The 24,038-nt window shown below is 33.0% G+C and overlaps 3 protein-coding genes across 8 annotated transcripts; 1 reads left to right on the top strand and 2 right to left on the bottom strand.

Moving 5' to 3' along the window:
* Positions 1–3,013: 3,013 nt before the first annotated feature.
* LOC105173394 (tRNA (guanine-N-7) methyltransferase) lies at positions 3,014–5,981 on the bottom strand. Its single transcript, XM_011095111.3, has 9 exons — positions 5,700–5,981; positions 5,522–5,578; positions 5,256–5,331; positions 4,816–4,895; positions 4,641–4,690; positions 4,479–4,563; positions 4,230–4,328; positions 3,580–3,800; positions 3,014–3,476 (listed from the first exon to the last, which is right to left on the bottom strand). Exons 1-9 carry the CDS (start codon positions 5,913–5,915, stop codon positions 3,473–3,475), a joined length of 888 nt encoding a protein of 295 aa, XP_011093413.1. The 5' UTR covers positions 5,916–5,981; the 3' UTR covers positions 3,014–3,472.
* Positions 5,982–14,130: 8,149 nt separating this feature from the next.
* On the top strand, positions 14,131–18,161 carry LOC105173392 (chromo domain protein LHP1). Of its 6 annotated transcripts, none has more exons than XM_020698138.2 (6): positions 14,131–14,527; positions 14,710–14,723; positions 14,859–14,945; positions 15,112–15,873; positions 17,620–17,680; positions 17,810–18,161. In XM_020698138.2, the coding sequence occupies exons 1-6, from the start codon at positions 14,189–14,191 to the stop codon at positions 17,852–17,854; spliced, it is 1,308 nt and encodes a 435-aa protein (XP_020553797.1). In that variant the 5' UTR covers positions 14,131–14,188; the 3' UTR covers positions 17,855–18,161. The 6 variants fall into 6 exon arrangements, with proteins under 6 accessions (XP_020553797.1, XP_088731996.1, XP_011093410.1 ...); XM_088875870.1 differs by having other exon boundaries at positions 14,859–14,966; XM_011095108.3 differs by having other exon boundaries at positions 14,698–14,723.
* A 688-nt stretch (positions 18,162–18,849) lies between these two features.
* LOC105173391 (large ribosomal subunit protein uL3c) lies at positions 18,850–21,141 on the bottom strand. Its single transcript, XM_011095104.3, has 2 exons — positions 20,479–21,141; positions 18,850–19,225 (listed from the first exon to the last, which is right to left on the bottom strand). The coding sequence occupies exons 1-2, from the start codon at positions 21,008–21,010 to the stop codon at positions 18,936–18,938; spliced, it is 822 nt and encodes a 273-aa protein (XP_011093406.1). The 5' UTR covers positions 21,011–21,141; the 3' UTR covers positions 18,850–18,935.
* Positions 21,142–24,038: the final 2,897 nt, after the last annotated feature.

The raw sequence follows: 24,038 nt of genomic DNA, 5'->3' as shown, positions 1-24,038 counted from the left end.
TCTAATCATGGCTACTTGCAATGGTTAATAACAACCTAGCCATAGCAAATAGTCATTGACCACGGCCATACAATGGTTGTTAGCATGGCATCTGCGAGGGTGGCTAAAACATTTACCGTGGCTCTTAATCATGACAAATAACTTTTTATTGATAGAAAATCTATATTTTTGTATCGGTTTTATTTAATTATGATTAAAAATTATTTACCACAGTTTTTAATCGATAACTATTAAAATTATAGTCAATAATCATTTTTTTCTAGTGACTATTCATTTGGTAAGTTGTCAATAGTATCTATTAATATTTATTACTGTTTTGAGTAAACCACTATCCTTGAGGGCTGGCCAATGATCTGACTGTCTATCTTGTAGATGTATTCCTAGTATGAATCGAATCAAAGGCACAGAATGCATCCTACGATTAAGTGACCGTATACGATTACATATGAATGGCAATGAATTTCTACCCGAATTAGGAAAAGAACAAAGAAAATTAGTTTTATTTTTCTTTTTCTTTTTCTTTTAGAAGATTCATTATAGAATTTTAGATAAAATAAAAAAATAGAAGGACATGTATTTTTGGATAATCTTCTTAAAAATAATAGTTGGTGGATTGTGGGAATAACATCCATGTCCTAAAATTTAGTATAATTATGAATATGCTCTCATTATTTAATTATAAATATTTTTCGACAAAAAATAATTATATAATCCCTAGACGGTGGGTAAAAGATTACTACTATACTCTTACGGAATTCTTTCTTAGAAAAATATTTAAAAAATGAGGGTGGATAAAAAGTAAATAATTCATATGACATATTAACTCATAATAATATTTAGAAAATTCTAAAAAATGTATAATATTTTATAATCCATAATCTAAAAGGATATTTTGGTCAGTTCACCATAAAAATTGAGAGAAAACTTGATGAATGCTAATAGAATGAGCTCGTTATTAGATACACTTTAAAATAAGGAAAGTATTTAGAATTTTTTAAAAAGTAATATGATTGTAATTATATCAAATTTCATAGGGATGACCATAAAATAGCTTATATATATATATATATATAGGTAGATAGGAAAAAGAGAGTGTTGGTTGAGAAGGATTTTTAAGACAAAGAGCCATCGTGCATAAACGCTATAAAGTCGTCAAAAAGACATATTTTGACGTGGACCAACTTTATAAATGAATGTGAATTGTAGTAATTTGTTTGTTACTATTGTCTTTTTTATTTTATGCCATATTTATTTTGTTGTATGAGCTACTTGGCTAATAGGATAAATTATTATTGAAATAATAAATAAAAATTGATATTCGTTTTAGATAGTTTACTAATTTTGATTATGGGGACGGAGGGGGAGGGGGAGGCATGGGCGGTGGAGGAAGAAGAAGGAAGGGTGACCGACAGAAGGAGGGGGCGAGCGGGAGGTGGAGGGCGGCAGGGAAGGAAGAAAGAATGGGAGAAGACGGGGAAGAAAGCAAGGCAAAGGAGGTAATTTTACTCTTTATTCGATTGGGTCTATTGAGTTGAATAATTTGAATAGTAATTAATACTGAATAAGCCTTCAAGTCGGAACGCTGAACCCCCATTTCTTAAAGTAAAGGGTCTGCTAATCTATATAATTAATTTTATTAAAACCAATCTGCCCAAATAAATGAATAATGAAAATCACCACTTCCTTGAATATGCAGAAAGTTGTGCTTACCATCAAAAGTATCAGTCCTAAGGGTTGTTCTCATGGAGCTTTTATGTTGACGACGTGGGTTTGTAATTATGTAAGGTGTGCTTTGTTGAATCATTGAATGGTACGGACTCATGTGGATATCAATTCGCTTAGACAACATCAACTTTCTTGAGCTTTTGAAACTCGAGCTCTAGAACATTGTGTATGTAAATTCTTTTATTTGTATGAAATCCATGTAAGAACCATTATGTATTAGGAGTGTCCAGATGGTTTGATATTCATGGGTTAAACCAAATTCAATTAATTTTGGGTTGGGTTGGATTAGTTAAATTTTATAATAGATTGATATGAGTTAATTAATTAAAATTATATTTTGGGAAGAGTAAAAGGGCGGCCCAGGGACCCCCATAGTCAATTCAACACCCCATAAAGGGAGTGGCTATCCAAGATATCCACAAATTTAGCCCAAGAACTTGAGACCAACAAGTGGTGATCAACCCACAACTTATGTCTAAATACCCCCACGTAGCACACATGGCATACAGCTGGACCGCCAAATGTATCTCCTAGTCAACATAGAAGACATATCGAGGGAGGTTTTTGGATAAGGAGGATTCCCTGCGGATTAGGAGTCCTTATCGGTGAAGGATCTATTCAACATGGAGATTGACTTGCATTGACCAGATTAACAAATAATAAGAACGGATTGTGGCTTATCTTAACAACATCAATCCATCCCGCCCAAGAATAGGGTGCACGTGTAGATTCCTATCAAAAGGATACCTCTCTATAAATACAAGTTTGATCCCTAGGTGGGGGATACCTTCCAAATCTGAACTCTTATTGTCAAATCTCACGTTGCACTCTCTTTGCATTCTGAACATGATTCTCTCTCACAAATTCGTTCATACTTTGATTCCTAATTACTATTTACTTTTTGCGATTATTTTCTCTTAAATTCTATACTAACTTGAATATCAAAGTGCTAACATGTTGTTTTGCAAATTTTGTTCCTTAGTTCTTTTATTCGTTGGCCCAAATCCAGTATTGAAGTCCAAACTTGTTGAACCCATGCTATTTACTAAAGAAAAAAAATCCTAAATTAATTTTCTTGATTGTCAGAATGATTGTAAACTAAAATATTTGTAAATACACTTAATTTTTTTACAAAATCACTACATCTTTTGAAAAAATGATTTTATTAATAAATTTTTATTTACCCCAATTTAATAAATCATTTTATCAATTTTGATCAAATATTCGTTTTATTTTTCTCATTAGTTGATTAAATAAATATAATAAAATTTAAGATACGCACATCGAGTATAGTCCGACATTTAGTTATTATTATCATAATTTAAAAGGTGAAGCACCAGATATTGACATTTATATAGACACAGCTAACTCCTGAATTGCTAATGCTCTTTGGCTTTCTTTTTCATAAAACAAGAGAGCAAATCATATCACCATTACTTAATTCAAACAGATCATACATCTCAGAGAGCACTTCAGCACTTGAATAGGCATTCACCCCAGACATGCATCAATGGTGCTTTGATGGATCCATGAAGGAGACATCAGAGACAAGCTCAAACAACTGTAGAATCTCGTCTTCCTGAGTTGTGGGATTTAACCGTCACGATTGGTACAAGAATCCCATCTCAAAATGGGGCGAAGGATTTCATAAGACAGGCTATGATTTGGTCAGCTCAAACACAGCAGATTTGAGAAGCCACTTTCTGATCCAAGAACACGACTGACAATTCAATCAGTGAGTCGGTGATCAACTGTAAATACAAAAGAGGCAGGGCCTGTCAAAGACATGTTTCAATGATACACATCATGTGTACTGATTAAATGGTGGGTAGATCTCGTAAAAATGAAAGTTACCACTGTTTCTGATACATCCTTCGGTAAATTCTAGCACCTTCGAATTCAGCATGGATTTCTCTTTCTGTCCGTATTCCCATTGGGTTATTCAGCAACCATCCCTTGTCATCACAAGGGATAGTAGGATTAATGCAGTCAATATGTGCAAGTTTATTGGACTCAGCATCAAAATAGTCCCTCATGTCAAGTGCCACATCCAGGACATCAGATTGTATGAAGATCTGCCCAGTGTATAATCAACTTCAAAGTCGTGAAGTCATACAAATATTTAATCCTAAGCTAAATTCCTTAATGTCTTTTCCTGAGGTCATTTTCAGTGTGCATTAGTAATATGATAATACATTGCAAACAATAAAATGCACCATCAACAATGCCTTAAATATACATAATAGAGCTTACAGCTCTTACAATGTGAAGATGCCATTGATTTCCACCAAGGTGATTACTTTGGAATTGGGTGACTTAAAGGTGAAGCGGGTGAGGAAGCAAATGCAAAACAAGGCGTTTCAGTTATGATTTATTTCACTTAAGTATATCATAAAACAACATATTGTAAGGATCATACTTGTAGCCCGTTCATTTGCAGAAACCATAGAGAACCTTAGGGAGCAAGAGTATATGTACAAGAAAACTGATGTTATGAACCATACCTGTCCTCCAGGAACTAAGCCATCTACAATTGACTCAACCAGAGGCTTCTGGACTACCCTCCTTTTGTGATGCTTTTTCTTGAAATGAGGATCTGGGCACTGCAGATACAAGTGACTTTCTGTTTTAGATGCAGCTAATCCACAAACACGAAGCATGTAATATTTTCCATGAAATTTGTCTGCCTGCTAAAGATCTAGAAGAGACAATGACTTTGCTCACTGAATTTTATGATAGAACAAAGTACTCACCAATATAGATACTAAAACCAAGGGACCAGGATATGTGGACACAAGTTGTTTGAAAGAGACCGTTGCATTGGCAAAAACAAAATGTCTGCAATAAGAAATATATCAACCCCAATTCAAATGACTTCCATAAAGCAACATACATTGAACTTTTGAACTCCTTACATATTCTTCAATGCCAGCTCATTTACCCAGTATTCAGCACGTTTTACTAACTGCAGAAGAAAAAGAAAATGTAAGCAAGGACTGAGTCCTCATTTGTTCAAGTTTCCAGCAACGAAAAGAGCAGTCTGTATATTCCGTCATAGATATGAATAGCACCAGGGAACTTGTTGCATACTTTTGGACGTATTTCCAATCCCAGATAGTTCCTGGAACCGGTGTTTCTTTTGGCAAGCCACAAGAGAAATCGACCACTACCTGCATTTTCCAGCATTTCAACAACCAAAAGCAGTCCAAGTTCAAATTCCATATCCAAATACAACAGTATGGAAAAACCAAATGTGCTTCACATAATTCAACCCGCTATAACATAATACTGTTTTCAATCCAAACTTTAAGTACACCAACAAGAATTGAGTTCTTATTGAAACTTAGAATAACCTGGTTTTACATTGCATAAACCACACCACTTAGATGCAATAAACAAATCTAGAACACAAAATCGCACATTTCCACCAAATTGCACAAGCCTAACAAAAAACAGCACTTCAAATGCCAAGTAACTCATCTCTTACCACTACCACTATCAACCATCAAAGAAAGTAACTCATCTCTTACCACTACCAATATCAACCATCAACGGCAATGTAGTGTCATTGTACACAGCATCCCAATCTGGCACTTCCACTGGAACCTACATATAAGAATGGAAATACCAACTCCTTTTTGACTCAGAGCTTTCTTGAACTCTTCAATAGACTAAGATAAACTCTCTAAAACACTGACCCTGTTCTATGGTTATGTATTCTCTCACACACACAGAGTGCAGTCAGTGCGTGCACATACAAAAGGGCATAACCAAAACCCTGTGATGAAGAATTTACCATGAGAGATGACCGGAGAGGATTAACATGCTGCCGGATTCTAACATGACCCACCTCCTGCAATACCTCTTCGAAATAAAAAACTCTAGAACTAATGAAATAACAAGATCGTTTGGAGATTCTGGAAAAGAATAAATCCTGTAATCAGAGCTAAAACAGTAAAGCCCAGTTGAGCAACCTGGCAGAATTTGTCGGAGAGATTGAGGTCAGCATATTCTCGGGCGACGAGTTCCGGGCTTCTTATTTCGTCCCTTTCTGGTAAGGATAGAGCAGGATACACTGCCGCCGCCGCCGCTGTACGGCAGCGGAAAGCAAAAAATTGAAACTTGAGCGGCGGCGATACGGTGGTGGTCGGTCGGAGAAACCTGGGAATGGCGCATGAAATGCACCCCATTGGAACCAACCCTGCAATCAAATTCAGATGAGTTTTTCTCTTACAGGTTAGAACAATTATAAGGAAATCCCATATCTATTACCTTGCCAATTTCTACTAGCTTAATTTCTTTTTTTAATTAATACAAAAATTTTAAAATATTTATTACTTTTTCACTCAGTGTAAATTACAACGGACTCCTTTAAATTTATCATAATTAAAAATATACTTTTATTATTTAAAAAATTATAAATACTTTCTAAAACTAGCGATCCTCTAATAATTATCCCTAGTGGCATTCCATTGTAGGATATATTTGTCAGACGACCGTTAATCCTAGTGAGATATTTGTAATTTTTTAATTAATAGAAAAATATTTATAAAAAAATTCAGAAAATTCTAATACAGTTTAACCTTTCACTATCCATACAATAACTTTTTATTGTGCTTATTTAGATTTATTTTACTAATATATAAATTAAGAGGGAAAAAAAGGTTGAAGGAAAAAATGAAGAAGAAATGAACAAAGGTTGGTGACATGTTAAAATAGGATATAAAAAATAATTATAATAACACCCTAACACTTTATAAATACTATAATATAATATAATACAAAAAATACAGATAAGATTAAAATAAATGAATTATTAAACTTTAGATTAAGTGTGTGTATAACTACAATGTGAATTTTCAAGTTGTATTAATTTCAAGAATTAAATTGATATACGCATAAAAGATTAACGTGCGATGAACAGATAAATTAGTATAATTTTATGTAATTGTATGAATTATGTTTTGTTGAATATTAATGGAGTTTTAAATTCTTTTAATTATGAGTCATTTAACTTTTTTTCTATCAAATTCAAATAATTCCTTCAAATTCGAAATCCATCGACCTAAATATAGAATTAATTTTGAATTAAAGGGTGTTTGTCTAAATTTATTTAAAAGATCTTACAAGGTCATACATCTTGTAAGATGTTAGATGAAGTATTTGGATACAATTACATTATGGAGCTTCTAAGATGTCAGTTTACCCTTATATTTCTAAAAAAGTTAAAAGACCCCTAATGTTTTCAACTTAGCAGCTAATGGGAAGTTTAGAAACCGCACGAGTGGTGCGGTTAGAGGAGTGTTTTGATGTACTTGTACGATTTTTTGGGGCCTTTATGACTAAATACCCTTATTATGACTATACAATAGTGTTTGGGCATTTTTAAGTTATTTTTAGCGTGTCTGAGTGTTTTTTTTTTTTTTTGCGTTTTCAGCTTTTTTAAAAATTTAATAATTTTTTTTAAATATATTTATTTAAAAATATATAATTTTTTAATATTTTAACAAGTATCTTATTATTTTAACAAATATGAATATTAATTACTGAAAAAATTATATATTATTAACTAATTTAAATTATTATATTAAAAATATTAAATAAATTATATTTAAATCTAAATTAATGTTATAACTATTGAAAATAAAAATTTGATACTTTTCTATTATATTCAAGCTTTTGAAAATGTTTAAATGAATTATTCAAATTTAATTATTTTTAAATTTAGATTTAGAACTTAAAAAGGTAAAAGAAATAATTTAAAAAAGAAAATTGGTCACGGTTGCTCAATCTGAAGGTGACTGCGGTTGTCGCGGTCACCCCTGCACACAATGTTTGGTTTTGTGTTTTGGCCCATTTTAGAGATGGGCCAAAAGCACAAAACCTTATCATTATGTTTGGATTTGTGTTTTAGTTATTTTGTTTTATGTTTTGGAAATAGAGAGAAAAAAAATAAAGATAAGTAAGTGTGTGTTGAAAATAGATGATATATTTGGATTTGTGTTTTGAGAAAATTTAAAATATTTTAAAATAAGTAGTGTAGGTTTGATATTGGGATTTGGAAGACAAAAATCACTGTTCATTGTCGAATCATATATTTTATATATAAATATGTATATATATAAATATTTTATATTCAATGTTGTACTTTTGGGAGACAAAAATTATTGTTTATTGTCAAATCATGTTTGTTTTATATTATTTATATATATAAATGTATATATATATTATATATAGAAAGTTGAAAAATAGAAAAACATACAGATAAGGTGTAAAAATACAAAAATAAGCATTGAGTGTGTTTTATTTTATCTCAAGAAATGCGAAGTAAGAAATCCAAACAAAGCCTGTTTGTTTTTGTGTTTTGCACACCTCCACTAGGTGTGCAATTGTAATTTAATTTTTTTTATTACTTTTTTTTATTATTTTTTATTCTTCTCTTAACATAAATATATATATTATATTTCACTAACAAATAAAATACTATATATACATACACATATATATTACTAAATATATATATTAAAAGACATGATTTGACAATGAACAGTAACTCCTGTCTCCCAAATCCCAACATCAAAACTACACCACTTATTTTATATTATTTTATATTATATCAAAATACAAATCCAAACATATCATCTATCTCAAAACATATACTTACTTATTTCTATTTTTCTCTCTCTATCTCCAAAACACCAAAACAAAAACATCCAAAATATTAATTCAAACATAGTGGTAGGGTTTTGTCGTTGCCCAGATCTGCATTAGGTGATGTCATGACAGCAAGTGAGGGTGGAGGTTGGGGGGGAGGGAAGGGGTAATTATTTCAAAAATACAAAAAAAAAAAAAAATTAACAAATGGAGTGAATTTGAAAGTTTTTGGATTTTAAGCGGCACCACAATGTTAAAACGCGGTGCCACTAATTTTATAATAAAAAAAAAATTCAGTCGTCGCGATAAGAAATCGTGGTGACTGATTTTTATAAAAAATAAGAAATAAAAACGAAAATCCAAAACAAAGAAAAGGCCGGCCAAAGCTTTGTGTCCTGACACCACCTAAGGCAATGTCAACAACACTATGCCACCGCTGGTTGTTCAAGCGGTGATGCAATGTTGTTGTTCCCCCTCCTTGCAGCAAAAAAGAAAAAATTTGAGCAGTGAGATTTTGTAGAGAAGAATAAGAAATTTGAGCAGTGAGAAAAAAATTGAGCTTTCAAATATTTATATTATGAGTTATTATGGCTAACTTTGGTCCTATTAATACTAGTGTGTTGTACGGACAGTTAAATCATCGATTTGAAGATGTGTTTGGAGCTCCAGATACAATTTTATACGTACGATGCAGTGATATACCTTTTTTCTGCGTCTTTCAACTAGTCTCATCTCACATTCGTGTTTTGCAAATGCTCCAAAATATGGGATTTTTGGGTGTTTTACAGTATGGGCATATTAAGATTGACACCCACCTAATAACTGCATTAGTTGAGAGATGACGTCCCGAGACGCATACTTATTATTTCTTGGTTGGCGAGGCTACTGTAACATTGCAGGACATCGCTATCATCTGGACACTCTCGGCGGAAGGTAATCTTATTACCGGAGTAGATACAATGTATAGTACTCAGTAGTGGAAAAGTTATTGCTATCAATGGTTGGATTTTATGCTAGATGAAAATGCTTTCAGATGGTCCAAAATAAAACCGACAGTGTTACATGAATATTTACTTGAAAATACGTGTGATGAAAATAGCCTGTTCGAGGCTGTATTACAGGAGGCACGTATATGTGCCATGTGCATAATAGCGAGCTCTCCAGTATTTGAGTCGTAAAAATTACCCCAGTTACCAGTAGGGATATCGATCGAGTCAGCAGGCACTTCTGAATTTGTTGTGCTGAAAAATGGAAAAACTGGATATAGATTTGTTTGGTCAGGGACGGCGAGCATGTTCAAATCAAACTGGTCTTGTACTCGCCTTGTTGAGCCATCTACATTATCACCAAGAACATCCATCATAATTGGTATGCTTACATCACCATCATCATCATGATTATTATCAATCTGGCTCTCTTCAACCTCATCTGGTTCTGAATTTGTTTGCTCAGTGTTTAACAAACTCTCGACTTCAGACTAGGCGTTTTGTTTATTATATTCAGATGGACCCGCATAATTTGATGGACTTGCATATGCAGATGGACCGCATAATCTGATGGACATGCATAATCCGATGAGTTTGCATATGCAGATGGACCTGTATAATCTTCATTAATACCAAATCGCCCCATTTCTTGAGTTACTACTAGCAAATTCTGCAAATCTTGCATTATCATAGACATATACGTTCCCCACTCACCAACAGTCGGGTCATTTAGTACAGTAAAAAATATCAATAGACACATATCTATTCACCGGATTAAAAAAAATTGCATATCACGATCCTTCTTAACTGCCAACAACGTCTCCCTCCTTTGTCCAAAATTAAATGTTATGTATTTAAAAAATATATGCAACTTAAAAATTATTCCTATCAAATTCAATTTCTTCATACAAAATTAATTCTAACTTAGCAAAAGTAGTACTACGAGAAATTTGCAAAATCTGAGCGGAGGACGATCATAACTCACAGAACCATTTGAATTAATTTGTTGACCTCCAAAATATATAACAATATCAATGATATTTTGCTCCGTCATATCTTCACAACAAAATAAAATTCACATCAAAATAATTTTTTTTAATAATATTATAATAAGAAAGGAATAAATAACACAAAAAATTAATAAATAACTTACTATATGCATTTTCAATCGTAAATCTTCAAATAAAAAGTGAAGAAATTTGAGAAGAATGCGACGAACGTAAGAAAAATATTTGGCTTCAGTGTATAGGCGAAAAATCGCGATAAAAAATCACGGTGTTAGTAAATAATTTAACTGTGACACCGCTGCATTTAGAAGCAGTGTCCAAAAAGCTACCTGCAAATAATTTGCTAAGTTTGAAAAGTTGACTGTCACAGCGATCACACAGCACGGTGACAGTCAACGTAATTTTTTTTAAAACAAATTCAGTCACTGCGATTTGTCATTGTGGTGACTGAATATTAATTTATTTATTTTTTTATAAAATTCAGTCACCGTGATTTCTTATCGTGACGACTGAATAATTTTTTTTTTTTAAATTAGTGACACCGCGTTTTAACATTGCGATGCTTTTTAAAATTTCAACAATTTGAAAATCACTCCATTTTGCTATTTTTCTTTTTTTGCATTTTAAAATAATATCACCGCGAGGGAAGGGCAGTGGGGCTTTGGGAGGGAAGTATATTTTATTAAAAATAATAATTTTTTATATATATTGTAAATTAATAAATTTGAACACTTGATCTTTTTTATAAATTTAAAATCTAATAGTTTAAATTAATTGGTTAGATTTGACAACTCCCATCTTTCAATAAGGATCCAACAACTATTATATAAAGAATAATATATAATAGGCAAGGGCATAATGGTTATTTTATAAAATATTAGCACCGTTAGTTATATTTAATAGAGATGAGCGATTGAGCTATGTTTGAGAAAGCAAAGGGGGTTTTCGCCTATTTTTAAAATAATTTGGGATTTTTAGCTTTTTCAAAACGCAGGGATTTTATGCCATTTAGACTAAAGTATATTAAAAATAAAAAAGTATTTAAATTTAAAAAAAATTGGTAATTCAATAAAATATTTTTTTTCATTTAATGCACAAAATTATGATGATTTTCAAAATTATGGCTCAAACTTTCATCATTAATATTATGCTTTTTTTTAAAAAAAATGAACATAAAATGACTAATTGATTATATTTGACCAAATAAATTGATACTAAATATGTAGTAAAGTTAATTGATCAAAGAAATAAATATCTTGTGAATAAATAAATATATTTAAAGGTGTTTTTCTCAATAAATATTTTACCATAATATCGTTAATTATTACGTGGGATTCACCCTAAATAAATAGTATTAGTAATTAAAGCACACCCGATATATATATATATATATAATTTAAAATTTTATTATCTTATTTAATTAAATAAAAGAGAATAAAGATACAATAAACAAGAATAAAATGTTATTGATAAAAACAAATAACTTAAAAGGGTGTTTGAATATGGATGATAATAGGGTTGGACAAACCGTAATTTGGAGGCCCACTAGGTTCAGTCCGGATCTAGGTTTTACCGTCGACCCGCCCCAGATCCTCCTCAATTAGTTTTTTAATTAATTATAATTTTTAATATATTTATATAGAATACTAATTATTAAAAAATATATTATATTAAATTAGATCCTTGAATAATTTTGTATATATACAATTTTAAAAGAACACGAAAAATAATAAAAATAATTGAATGTATTATTTATATTATATAATTTATTTTAAATTAAAAAAGTATGGTAAAGTACCTAAATCAATCTACAATGATATTATTTATTCAAGAAAATAAAAAAATAAAGCAATAAATGAATTAAAAGAAATTTAATTGAAGGCTATAAAAAGAAAAAGATGGAGATGAAGAGAAAAATTGATTAAAATGCTTTTAAAATTTTAATATCCTTTCATCAACTTGAAATTTTTTTGCATAAATTATTATGAATGGGAAAATAAAACAAATATAATATAACTCTTATGATTTAATTGATTGTAATGTAAAATAAATATACGAGGAATTTACGTGGAGGATAAACAATAAACTAAATAAATTGTAATTAAACATCATATGAAACTTTTCTTTTTTTATCCAATCGAGGCGGGGTCGGGTTGGGGCCCGGGTTTTTGAAGGGATGGGAAGGGCGGGGCTTGATCCGGGGTAGGTTATGGGTATGAGGTTCATTATTGGGGACTCGTCTTGAGTTCGAATAGATCCACCCCCATTGCCATTCTTATGTTTGGCTGAGTTTATAGGTTTTTGAAAACGTATAAAATCTTTGAGAGTTTATAAGCTTTTCAAAATTGTTTGGTTATTTATTTATTTATTTTTATATTAAAAGACTATAATATCTTAAAATAAGATGTTTAAAATTTTATATGCTCTTTAAAAAAAATAAGCTCAACCCGTTTTTTTTAATAAGATTTTTAAACTCTTTATTCTCAACCTCTAAAAAATGAAAATACTCTCATAATTTTGTTAGAATTTCATTATTACCATTCATATAATAGACGGGGTTTTTTTTTTTTGAAAAGAAAAAATATCTAAACAGCTTTTTGGTCATTATTACAATCAAGAACTTATTATACTAAACACCATAACATCGTGTTTAAGGTGTAAACGAGTAGAGTTTCAGTCAAGATCGGCAAAAAATTAAGGTTCAAGCTCGAGCACATAATTTCGAGCGTGAGCTTGTAAAAAATAAATACTTTTTAATAATAATTAAAATCAAAATTAAAATAATAATTATGGTATATTGACAATCACAATTTATTTTGCATCTAATAAAAATATACTCTCAAAATTTCTCAAATATTAGATAATTTAAAAGATCAATACTTAATATAAAATAAAAAATAACAAATAATGATGATGATAATATATAATTAACTATAAAATCACAAAGCATTGTTTACATTAAATTAATCTAATATTAGTAATATACAATTTTATATTATATATCTAATATTTGTGTAGTAGTAATATAATTAGTAAACTTACAAAAATATACATAAAATTATTCAAGTACTTAGACATAATCTTGGTTCAAGTATATACTCCCAAGAAAATATACAAAATATTTCGAATTGTTAGAAAATTATAAATTGATATTAAAAAATAACAATAAAATTCAAATATATACTAAAATCATTTATAAAAAAATACTAAATTGGTATTATGCTTTATTTTTAGATAGAGATTGAAATACCATATGTTGATATAAAATTAAAATATGAGATATTGATTGGATATAATTCTAATACATTACAAATATTTTTTTTTATATTAATCTAATATACTATTATACGTGTGGTTAAATATATAAAATTATTTAAAAATAAAAAATATTAAAAAAAATAAAAATAAAAAATTGAGCCGGCTCTTCAACTGTCGAACATAAATATGATGGTTCGACTCTTTCAAGCTCGAGTTGAGTTTTAGTCGAGCCAGCTCGTCTAGCTCGCGAATCGAATTGACTTATTTGTCACTGCTAATTTTATTTAATACTTTTAAAATTTATTTTTAAAATAAAATTTAATATGATTTTTTTTTAAGATGTAAGAATTTATAAGATATTTTAAATAAATTAAGCAAAATTCACCCAAAAGAGTATATATTAATAGGGAGAGTGGGAAAGAAAAACAACGTGGGAAATGACGAGAATGTCCCTGAGAAATTGAAATAGCCTGAGCCCTCGGCTCCAGCCTCGCAGGGTAGACTCTAGACACGGGAGGGGGAGGGAGGGGGAGAGAGAGAACACTGAAGAGAGAGAAAATGAAAGGAGGGAAAAAGAGGAATACCAACGCTGACCCAGTACAACCATCCGGACCTCCGCCTTCTGAACCCTCCACCGCCGTGGTCTCCGTCAATGGCGGAGGCGATGTGGTGGGAGAGGAGCGGAGGAAAAATCCAGAGGAGAGTGAGAGATTTGAGACTGGAGATGAGGCTTATGAAGAGGAAGAAGGGGAGGAGGAGGATTCGGAAGCTGAGAAAGAGTACGAGCAGTTTGAAAACATACAAATTCAGGAGGGAGAGGAGGCTGAGGGCGAGAGGACTAAGCTTGCTGAAGGATACTACGAGATTGAGGCTGTCCGCAGAAAGCGCGTTAGGAAGGTGATTTCCTTGCTTTTTTTTCTTTTTCTTTATTTTTCTTTTGGGCCCTTTCAGAAGAAACTCTGAAAGGAGAATTGTATATGGAGGGTCTTACTGAAGCTTACTTGATCTTTTTTCTGTTGTTGTTTCGTTATTTTCGGGGATTATTTGAAATTCGGCAAAAATAAAAGGGTCAAGTGCAGTACCTCATCAAATGGTGAGTAATCCAGAACTCAATGTACTTAATTAGTGCTCGATATCTGTTGGAGAAAATGGTGGGAAATTGATTTGAGTTTAGATAAGATGGATACGATTTTTCTTCTGATTAATGCGCTGGGCCTTTTTTGGGAAGGCGAGGCTGGTCGGAGGCGGCAAACACATGGGAGCCTCTGGAGAATCTGTTGCAATGCTCGGATGTTATTGATGCATTTGAAGAAAGGTTTTTATTTCTGCTTCTATTGTCAGTATGTTTTGTCCTTTCTAGCGCTGGTGTTTCTGTGAATCAAATGATTACGATGACAATTATGTAATTTGTGAGTATTAATCGTGTTGTTTCTCTTTCTCCTTTTTGGTTTTGGATTCTTCTGGTTTTGTTGGATCTGAAGTTTGAAAGCTGGGAAAAGTAGGTCGACCCGCAAAAGAAAGCGCAAGACTGGAGTAACTCATGTTCAAACCAAGAAAAAGCAGCACCACCAGCAGCAACGATCCCCTGCAGCTGCTACTTATAACGTGCCCTCACACGTGATCAGGATTGCAGAGGAGCCATTATCCTTTCCCAGGCTAAATGACTTGAGTGGTACAAATGAGAGTGGGGAGACTAATGTCAACAGCATAAACAGTATAGAAAACTCCAAGAAAGTAATAGAGAATGGTGCAAGGATGGTTTCTGTTATTACGGAATATGAAAAGGAGCAAAATGAGTTGGATCTGAAGATCTGTGAATTGAAGGGAGCAATGGTGGTCAGTACTGAAAATGCTAACAGGCTTGCTATAACATCCCAAGAAAGCCAACTGGCAGGAGAAGATGCTTTGGCAAATGGATTAAGGAAGACTGATGGTGTTGACCCAAACCAATTAGGTCGTTGTATAGGAGCTAAAAAGAGGAAATCTGGTTCCGTTAAGAGGTTCATGAAAGATCCGACATCATGCTCTGTGGATGATGCACTAAATGGAGATCCAGGATGTGCTTCACTTGTACCTATAAGTATTCAACATCCAGATTTTCTTGAGAACAATTCGAATTGCAAGAATACATATGAAGATTCAAAAAGCATGTGCACGATCACCCAAATTGTCAGGCCTATAAGCTATAAAGCTTCTGTATCAAACAATGTTCAAGAAGTCTTAGTAGCCTTTGAGGCTGTGAGGTTCGTGATCTAATATCAATACTTACACTACATCCTTTTCCAATCAATTACGTAAATATTTTGTGTGAACCTGAGGTTCTAATGTCAGTTAGAGCTTATATTCTGTGGAGGCTATAGATTGGCAAAGAAATACTTTTCTGGAGAAGATGATAATCTGGTAGAGTAGTAGTTTATCTCATACCAGCAAACCTTACATTACAATGTTGTTGATGTTGTTAGGAAAACTTGGTTCTCGAGCTTTGGGTTTTAGATTAATTCGAAGGATTTCAGACATCTAATATTCAGTTCCACATATTATATTGTTGCTTGAAACTTTGTTTTTTGCCACTATTTCTCCATTTGAATCCACTATTTTCTAGCTTCCTTAAATTGTGTTTTAGTAAAGATATTTAAGTTCCGTGGAAATGCACATCCATCTACTATCTTAATCTGATGCATGCTCTCCTATCCCCAAGTAGCTCATGTTGGGATGTCCCAGAATAAGGATCGCTTTTCTAAGATGGATAATTCTCCCCAACAAATACCTTTTAAGTAAAATAATGATGTGGGCCAACTGATATTTAAGTTCTACTTCTGAGGGTAATATGTGAAATATATGCATAATTTTCATTTTTTCTACATTAAAGTAAGATTAGGTCAAACTAGACCCATGGAAATGGGCCTGACGGGGAATCTGAAAAACTATGCTGACAGTTCTTTACAATGATGAATCCTTACATGTACAAGGAGTGTTCTTGTATTCTACTAAGAATTTCATATAAGAAGCTTTACATGCAACAGACTCTTCATTTTGCTTTTATATTGTCACATATTAGTATTTCTTCACTTCATGCTGTAGTTATCAAGGATTCCATGAATCGGGATTTTGTTTTATCTGTATACAGAGTAATGCTTGGCTACTTGCAGCTGATTATAATTTCTCGTTAATAACATTGGAGATAGTGTAAAACCAGAGTCAGTTGTTCAAGAAACAAACTTTAAATTTCAATTCTAGATCTGGGGCATTATTTGTTTATTTTGAACTTTATTTTTGAAGATTGATCCTGTGAGCATGCAATCTTACATTGATAAGGTTGGAGTGTCGTTAAAATAATATTATCCTCAAATATTGATATTAATGTTAAATGTATGGAATAAGATGAAAACAATTTAGGGTAATGTCAATTGGCGCTTTTGGGAATGTTCTGGACCCGACAGCTCTTTGTAGTTCTCCACTCTAGATCATAGAAGTATCCCAGATCCTGATTATCTTATCTGTTGTTATTTGGTTGTACCCATATCCTGATTATCAATGGAACATAACCTGATTATCAATGGATTATTACATAATACAAAATGAGAACAGTCTTCAAAATTTAAGATGAATAAAATGTTCAAGAGACCAAAACTTTTCATTATGGAGATAGATATTTTTGCTTATAGGATCTAGAGTTTGGCCTATCTGTTTCAGGTGTTCCAGTAATTCAAGATTCTGTTTTCATTTTTTACATTGAAAAATTATTCCGAAGCTCTCGTACTTTAAATGTTCTGTTAAAAATAATGACACTCTTGGATCATATATTTGGCCGATTTTGTCTCAAATTCCTTTTCGTTATTTGTTCTGGGTGTAGAAAGCCAAAGTTAGTTTTTAATATTTGGATTTATTTAAGCATTTGCTTGATTCTGCCATGCTTTTGGTTGTTAACAAGTTCACGACAAGAAATTTTTCTGTTTGTTATAATTGTACGAACTTCGTTATGCGTGCAGGTCTGATGGAACCAAAGTCACAGTGGATAACAAATTTTTGAAGGCTAACAATCCACTTTTGGTAAGCGTCCCAATCTTCATGTTCTTCTGGCTTTTCATTTTGGTTTTTTAAACTATTCACTTCCCTACAATTCAATGAGTTGTCAATGCATTTCCTAACTTACAGCTATTTTGCTTGATTGTGATGCAGCTGATAGACTTTTATGAGAAACATTTACGGTACAGCCCGACATGACAAACTGACTAATCTGGCGCCCAAAAGCAGTAGTAGCAGCATATTGTATCCTTGATGTACAGTGTTATAGTTTGTTGTAGCTGAAGGTCGCACGCAGGCCATGTAGCAAAATATCCATAAGAACGCTGGTAAATAGTGTTAAGCTGGATTGTAGAACTTTTATGTATCAATTTTACCTTCATATAATTGAGTTACTACGGAACGAGTATGGTGAAAACGATGAACCCGCATTTTTCTGGACTCATCCCTTTCTTGTACTGCTGTGGACCAGATGAATTTGATTAAGGAATGCCATTTTTTTAACCAATTCCTTTCTATAGTTGGTGAAACTGGTTTTCTAGGTTTCCTTTGTACATGCAGGAGTAGATAAATATGCAGGCTTGATTGGGGTATTTACTATTTTGTGTGGGCATAATAAACCATGTTTATTAAATTCTAGCTATAATGTTATTTTGATGTGAAAATTCTTACATTTTTGTCACATATTTATCAAGGTACATAATAGATCAATATACACAGTATTTTAATCTAGCTGGATCCAGGTTTGAGTCCGGATCTAAAAATTAAAAGGTCAATTACAATCCACCCTTTGCGGTTTGATATAATTACAAATGGGTCTTTATTATTCAAGAAATTACATATACTTTCTTAATTTTATCATTCATCAAATCACATACTCATTTTGATAGCTTTTGTTAGGTTTTTATTTATTTTGTGATAAATTGATCAAAATATTCTTTTTAATTATGAAATTATATTTTTATAGACTAATATTTTTTATGCATTATTTATTTTTTTCATCCTCAAATTTTTTCCATTTTTTCAAACTTTATTTATTTACTTATTTTTAAAATTTCAGTAAGGGCAAAGTAGTAATGTTCACTTCACTATTTAGTACTACATATTTTTCAATTGAAGGAGGTATTTATAAGTTTTCACAAACTTACATTTTTCCCAATAAGAAAAGAACAAAAAGAAGACAATCAGATACCAACTGAATATGAATTGAAATACTATTGATTGCAAACTTGAATTACAAAAGAATCAAGACCATACAGGAGAGAACTACAACAGCCAAAATCTAATTTTTTGGTATGTTTTTGCCCACAATCTTTGCGGGAGTAATACGCAGAAGGTTTCCAGGCTTACCAGGTACAGCCCCCTTGATCATCACGACGTTGAGTTCATTGTCAATCTTGACGATCTTCAGCTTTCGAATCTTGGTCTTGGTGCCTCCCATTCTCCCGGGCATTTTCTTGCCCTTGTACACACGTCCAGGAGTAGTGCCGGCACCAATGGATCCAAGCTGTCTGTGGCTCTTCGACCCGTGACTCATAAGCCCTCTCTTGAAATTATGTCTCTTGATACCACCTGGTTAAACATGCCATTGAGCTTCAAGTGCACTTCAACGAGACAGATTTACATGTTTGGCGCTGATTCACCAGATTAGGTACAAATTCATAGCAGTGTTTTGCAGCGAAAAAGGAAATACAGAACATTATACAGGCTAAAGTAGAAAAACTGATCCGTTTACTGAACTAGTAATGAAGCAACAGGCATCATTTCCGACTCAGAAAGCTGCATGTACAACCAGGTTTGTCGCAATTGCATTACCAGACGCAAAAGACCACAATTACATAAAGAATGACGGTTTATGAATCCAGAATTTTTGTGAAGCCACTTGGCCTAATAACCTTGTTTCCGTAATAAACTCAAGATTTCTCCTCTTCTTTAGGATGCCCGCACATAATGTCTTACGTTATTTAATGAAAATTTCTTCAGAAATTAGAGCAACAAACATAAAACCTAGTAACTCATTAACAGGGTAACACAAAAAATTGTTATCTATTCCGTAATCAATGAGTCCACTGGTATCAATGCTGGCCCAGAAAGGTGCATTTCCATTGAGTTTTTTCTCAATCGTATTACACACTGAAGACCACATTTACATAACTAATGATACACTTAGAGATTCAAGAATTTTCACATATAGACTCATTCAACCTAATAAAAGATCATTCTTAAGAGGTCCCATGACTTTTAGTCCCAAGTCAATCACAATAATCCACATGAACCGATCAATATAGAATCTGTTTACATGAATTGTTATGATTGTTTGGAACTCAAAGTTGTGAAACCTTCTAAGAATCACCCACCTAATGCCCAATTTGGCCCCCCTCCAACTTGATTGTTCCTCCTTTCTCCCTTTTCTAGGATGTTTGCACACATCTTATCTAGATGACAAAATTTTAAGAAATTAAAGCGAAAAAACACCCAAGGTTTTGAATTATGTGCAATAAATCCTTCGGGGTTTATGGAATTATCAATTCCCGCATATTTTATCCCACATCAACAACAAAATAATTATAGAAGTCAATATGCCATCAATGCAGTAATTTATATTTTATAGATAGGATTAAGCTTGATTACACCTAACCAATCACTTGCACACTAATTCATCTCCCTAAACTGTAAATCACTTTTTATTTGATTGGCCAGTCTAGTCTCACTCAATCTCAACACAAATTTCCAGAAACTCAAAAGAATCAATGCACAAAGTACTACCAGTAATAGCATAGGCATACAACACCAATATAAGACATTTACAAATAGGAAACTCATACCTTGGAACCCCTTCCCGATGGTGGTCCCTGAAACATCAACCAAATCTCCTTCGTTAAACAGCTCCTGCATCAGTATCCGCTGATTCGGCTCAAACCCTTCCACCGACTGCAGCCTGAACTCCTGCAAGTGGCGCAGGGGAATAATTCCGGACTTCTCCAAGTGCCCTAGCTCTGGTTTCGTCAGTTTCCGGTCTCGTACCCTCCGGTACCCAACCTGAACCGCATCGTACCCGTCGGTGGCCTCCGTTTTCACCTGCGTGACAATGTTGCCCTCGCGGAAGCCGACTACGGTGACGGGGATAACGGTGCCGGAGGAATCAAAGTATGACATCATTCCTAGTTTTGTGCCCATGACGCCTATTCCGGCCTCCATTGAGGCTGAGACGACCGTAGGTCTGGAGGAGGAAGCATTGAGGGAGAGAGCAGAAAAGCGTTTGACAGGAAGGCGAAGGAGGAAGGAGGAGGAGAGAGCGGCGGAGGTGGAGAAGGGCTTGGTGGTGGGAATGGTGGCGGAGGCGGAGGAGAGAGACATGGTGGTGGTTTCTGTAAGAATGGGAGGGAGAAAGAGTGTTGGATTATGGTTAATCTTATCCTCCGGACGAAGACGATAACAGGAGCTGTGATCCACTGCTTACAGTGTACTGCTCTCGACCTATTGTTGAGCAACTTGAGTTGAAAGAAGGTTGATGCAATTTTTTTAACGGTTTTGATCCAAAATTAATTTTGATTTCTAATTTTTATAAATTAATAACTTTTATTTTTATTTTTTATAAATTAATATTTTTTTGTCCCATCATTAAAATTAAAGTTAAAACAAAAGAGGTTGAAGAACACGACAACATTGGATAGTAAGGCCAAAACATGTTCTGCGGTGTTGTGTGTGATATGGGTGAACACATTTACAACCAACAACATAAGAAACAAGCTGGGTGATAGCCCAACACTGTGTTCTAATGTTGAGGAATGAAATCACCAACATGACTGGGTTGGGCCAAATGCCAGCCATCATTGCTCCTTCCCAATTCACTTCACATAACACTCCTTTTAAACAACTAAAAACTAACAAAATATGTCCTGAAAAGATCTGGTTTTTTCGCATAATATGATGTCTTGTAGTTATTCAATGGTTTGAGAAGATGAAGAAGAGAAATAAAAAGAGTTGGGAGGAGTATGGAGGGCCAATCAGGGATCCTAATTATACGATTTCACATATGTCGTAATTGTTAAAATAATCTAAAACTTACTATGGGTTGTACATATCAAGCCCAAGATAGTGAAAAATATGATCCGGACTGACAGTACGTACTTTTATATTAGATAAGGACTAATGTCCTTTTCACTAAGTACAGAGGTCTCCCACAGACCTCGGTACATAGGTATTTTTTTCAATAACTTAAGATTCAATATCTAGACCTTGAGTAATTTCTGCAAAAGGTTTCTTGGGAGCCCTTAACAATGATATGAACGGATGAATGTCTCAAGATTCCACAGGAAAGTATGGAGGTCTCCGTTGGATATGTTGGCTACTCATAATATAATGTTCTTATAAGCGGGTCTTTGGGAAGAGCTTAATTAGATACACACCTGACAAAGGTCTCCCTTAGAGCACCCTTTTAAATACTTGTACAATTAGGGTTTCGACTGTTATTGAAGGTTTCTAATGACTGTTACGAGTATCCCACATCAGAAGTCCCCTACTTATCAAGTTTTAGAAGAGACAAAGCTTGATAAGTAGACCGGAGATAATTTCTAGCCTTAATAAATAATTTAGGGATTGTCGAAAGATCTGAAAAAACCAAAATAATTTTCTCATCGAAAGTCCCCTATTATCAAGTTCATAGGGAATAATATTCTAAAAGTGATTTAATACACGAAGATAGTGGATTAGGTTTGACATATAAAGATGTAGCTCCTTCGTATTCTCTAATGTTAATTCTTGTCTTGGGATTTGTCTGTGTCTATAAGCAGATATCAAAAGGCCAAAACTTATAAAATGTTTCAAAATATGTGAAGCAAGTACCTGTTTCAATATTATAGGAATTTGGAAGGCCTTGCTTTCAGAGTAAATAATGCCTTAGAAAAATTTCACTCTTTCTAAAGTTCCTTTAGATGATTATGTATAAGTTATTAGAAGTGTTTAATGAAGCTGCAAAATTATTAACACAGTACTTTGCTAATTCTCAAGGTAGATATGACCCAAACAATTGAGTGAGATAAAGTTGCTGAATCACAACTGAATTAGGCTTGAAATAGCAGAATCTAATAGTGGATAAAATTATTGATGTGCTAAAGAATAAACAATAAGATGCCACTGAGGATAGGACCTCTAGTGTTGAACTTGAAGCAGTCATCGACGAGAATTGAGTTGAATGTATAAGGAAAGTCCCAAGTGATGATGGTGAGTGAACAAAAGTCCCAACCATTATTTGTATCTTGCATACTTTGCAGATGGTGATACCAAAAGTTAGTTTTAGATGAAGTATTGAAGGTGGTTTTTAGAACCTTTATCTCATTTCAATAGTTTCGAAAATCTTTTAAGGTTTTTTTTTTTTTTTCAAACAAATCTCTAATTTCAGAGGTCTTTTCATACCTTCATCTTTCTCAGCTTAAGTTTAGAGGTAGTTTTCGGACCTTCACCTTTCTCTAAGTCCGGAGGTCTTTTTCAGACTTTTTCTATTCTGAACTAGAGGTCTTTTTAGACCTTTAAAACTAGATGTCTTTTTCAAATATTTCCATATTGGAGGTCTTTTTTAGACATAATATTTTTTAGACATTTTAAGATTGGAGGTCTTTTTTACGACCTCTGTCTTTTTCATACTTGTTGATTGGAAGAAACCTCATACATTTTTGTCGGAGAAACATCATAAACTGCTGTTGGAGAAACCTCATAAATTGTTGTTGGAGCTGTTTCACCCTCTCCAAATAACTTAACTAGTGACAGCTAGAGTAAGCTATCCAATTCTTCCAATCTTAGAACTAGTCATATTCCAGACATAAGAGCTTCATACTTAATTTCATTATCCACAATGATGAAATCCAATTTAATAATAACCTCAGGTTTAATATGTTGAGAGCCTTGGAGAAAAATAATAATGAAACCCGATTTAATAGTAACCTTTGATTTTATACCTAGGGGGCCTCGGAGGAAAATAATGATGACCATGTCGAAAATTCGTCAACTTTTGGAGGCCTTTTTCAGATGTAAAGAATTTAATCTTTGGAAGACTTTTTGAAATAATCATATTTTTGGATGAAGTTTTCGAGGCATTTACCAAACCTTGAATCAGCCTTGGAGGTTTTTTTCAGACCTCCAGCAATAAAAATTTGAAGAAAGCATGGAACTTCAGTCGTTTCGCAACAATGACCCTTCAACAGTTTTAATGAATTTTATGGAAGGGCGGACCTTCAAAAGCAATAAATCTTTAGTAGAATTTACCATGAAAATCTACGTTAAACTGTATCCATAAAATAATATTTGAAATATAACTTACTGTGCATGCAGAAGTGATACGCGTATAAGTTTTTCAAATAAATCAAGGGTAGAATTTACCATAAATTCA

The sequence above is a fragment of the Sesamum indicum genome, linkage group LG11 (assembly GCF_026168435.1).
Source record: "Sesamum indicum cultivar Baizhima isolate 11 linkage group LG11, ASM2616843v1, whole genome shotgun sequence".
In the NCBI taxonomy this organism is placed as follows: domain Eukaryota; kingdom Viridiplantae; phylum Streptophyta; class Magnoliopsida; order Lamiales; family Pedaliaceae; genus Sesamum; species Sesamum indicum.
This window is presented reverse-complemented; position numbering and strand designations above follow the sequence as displayed.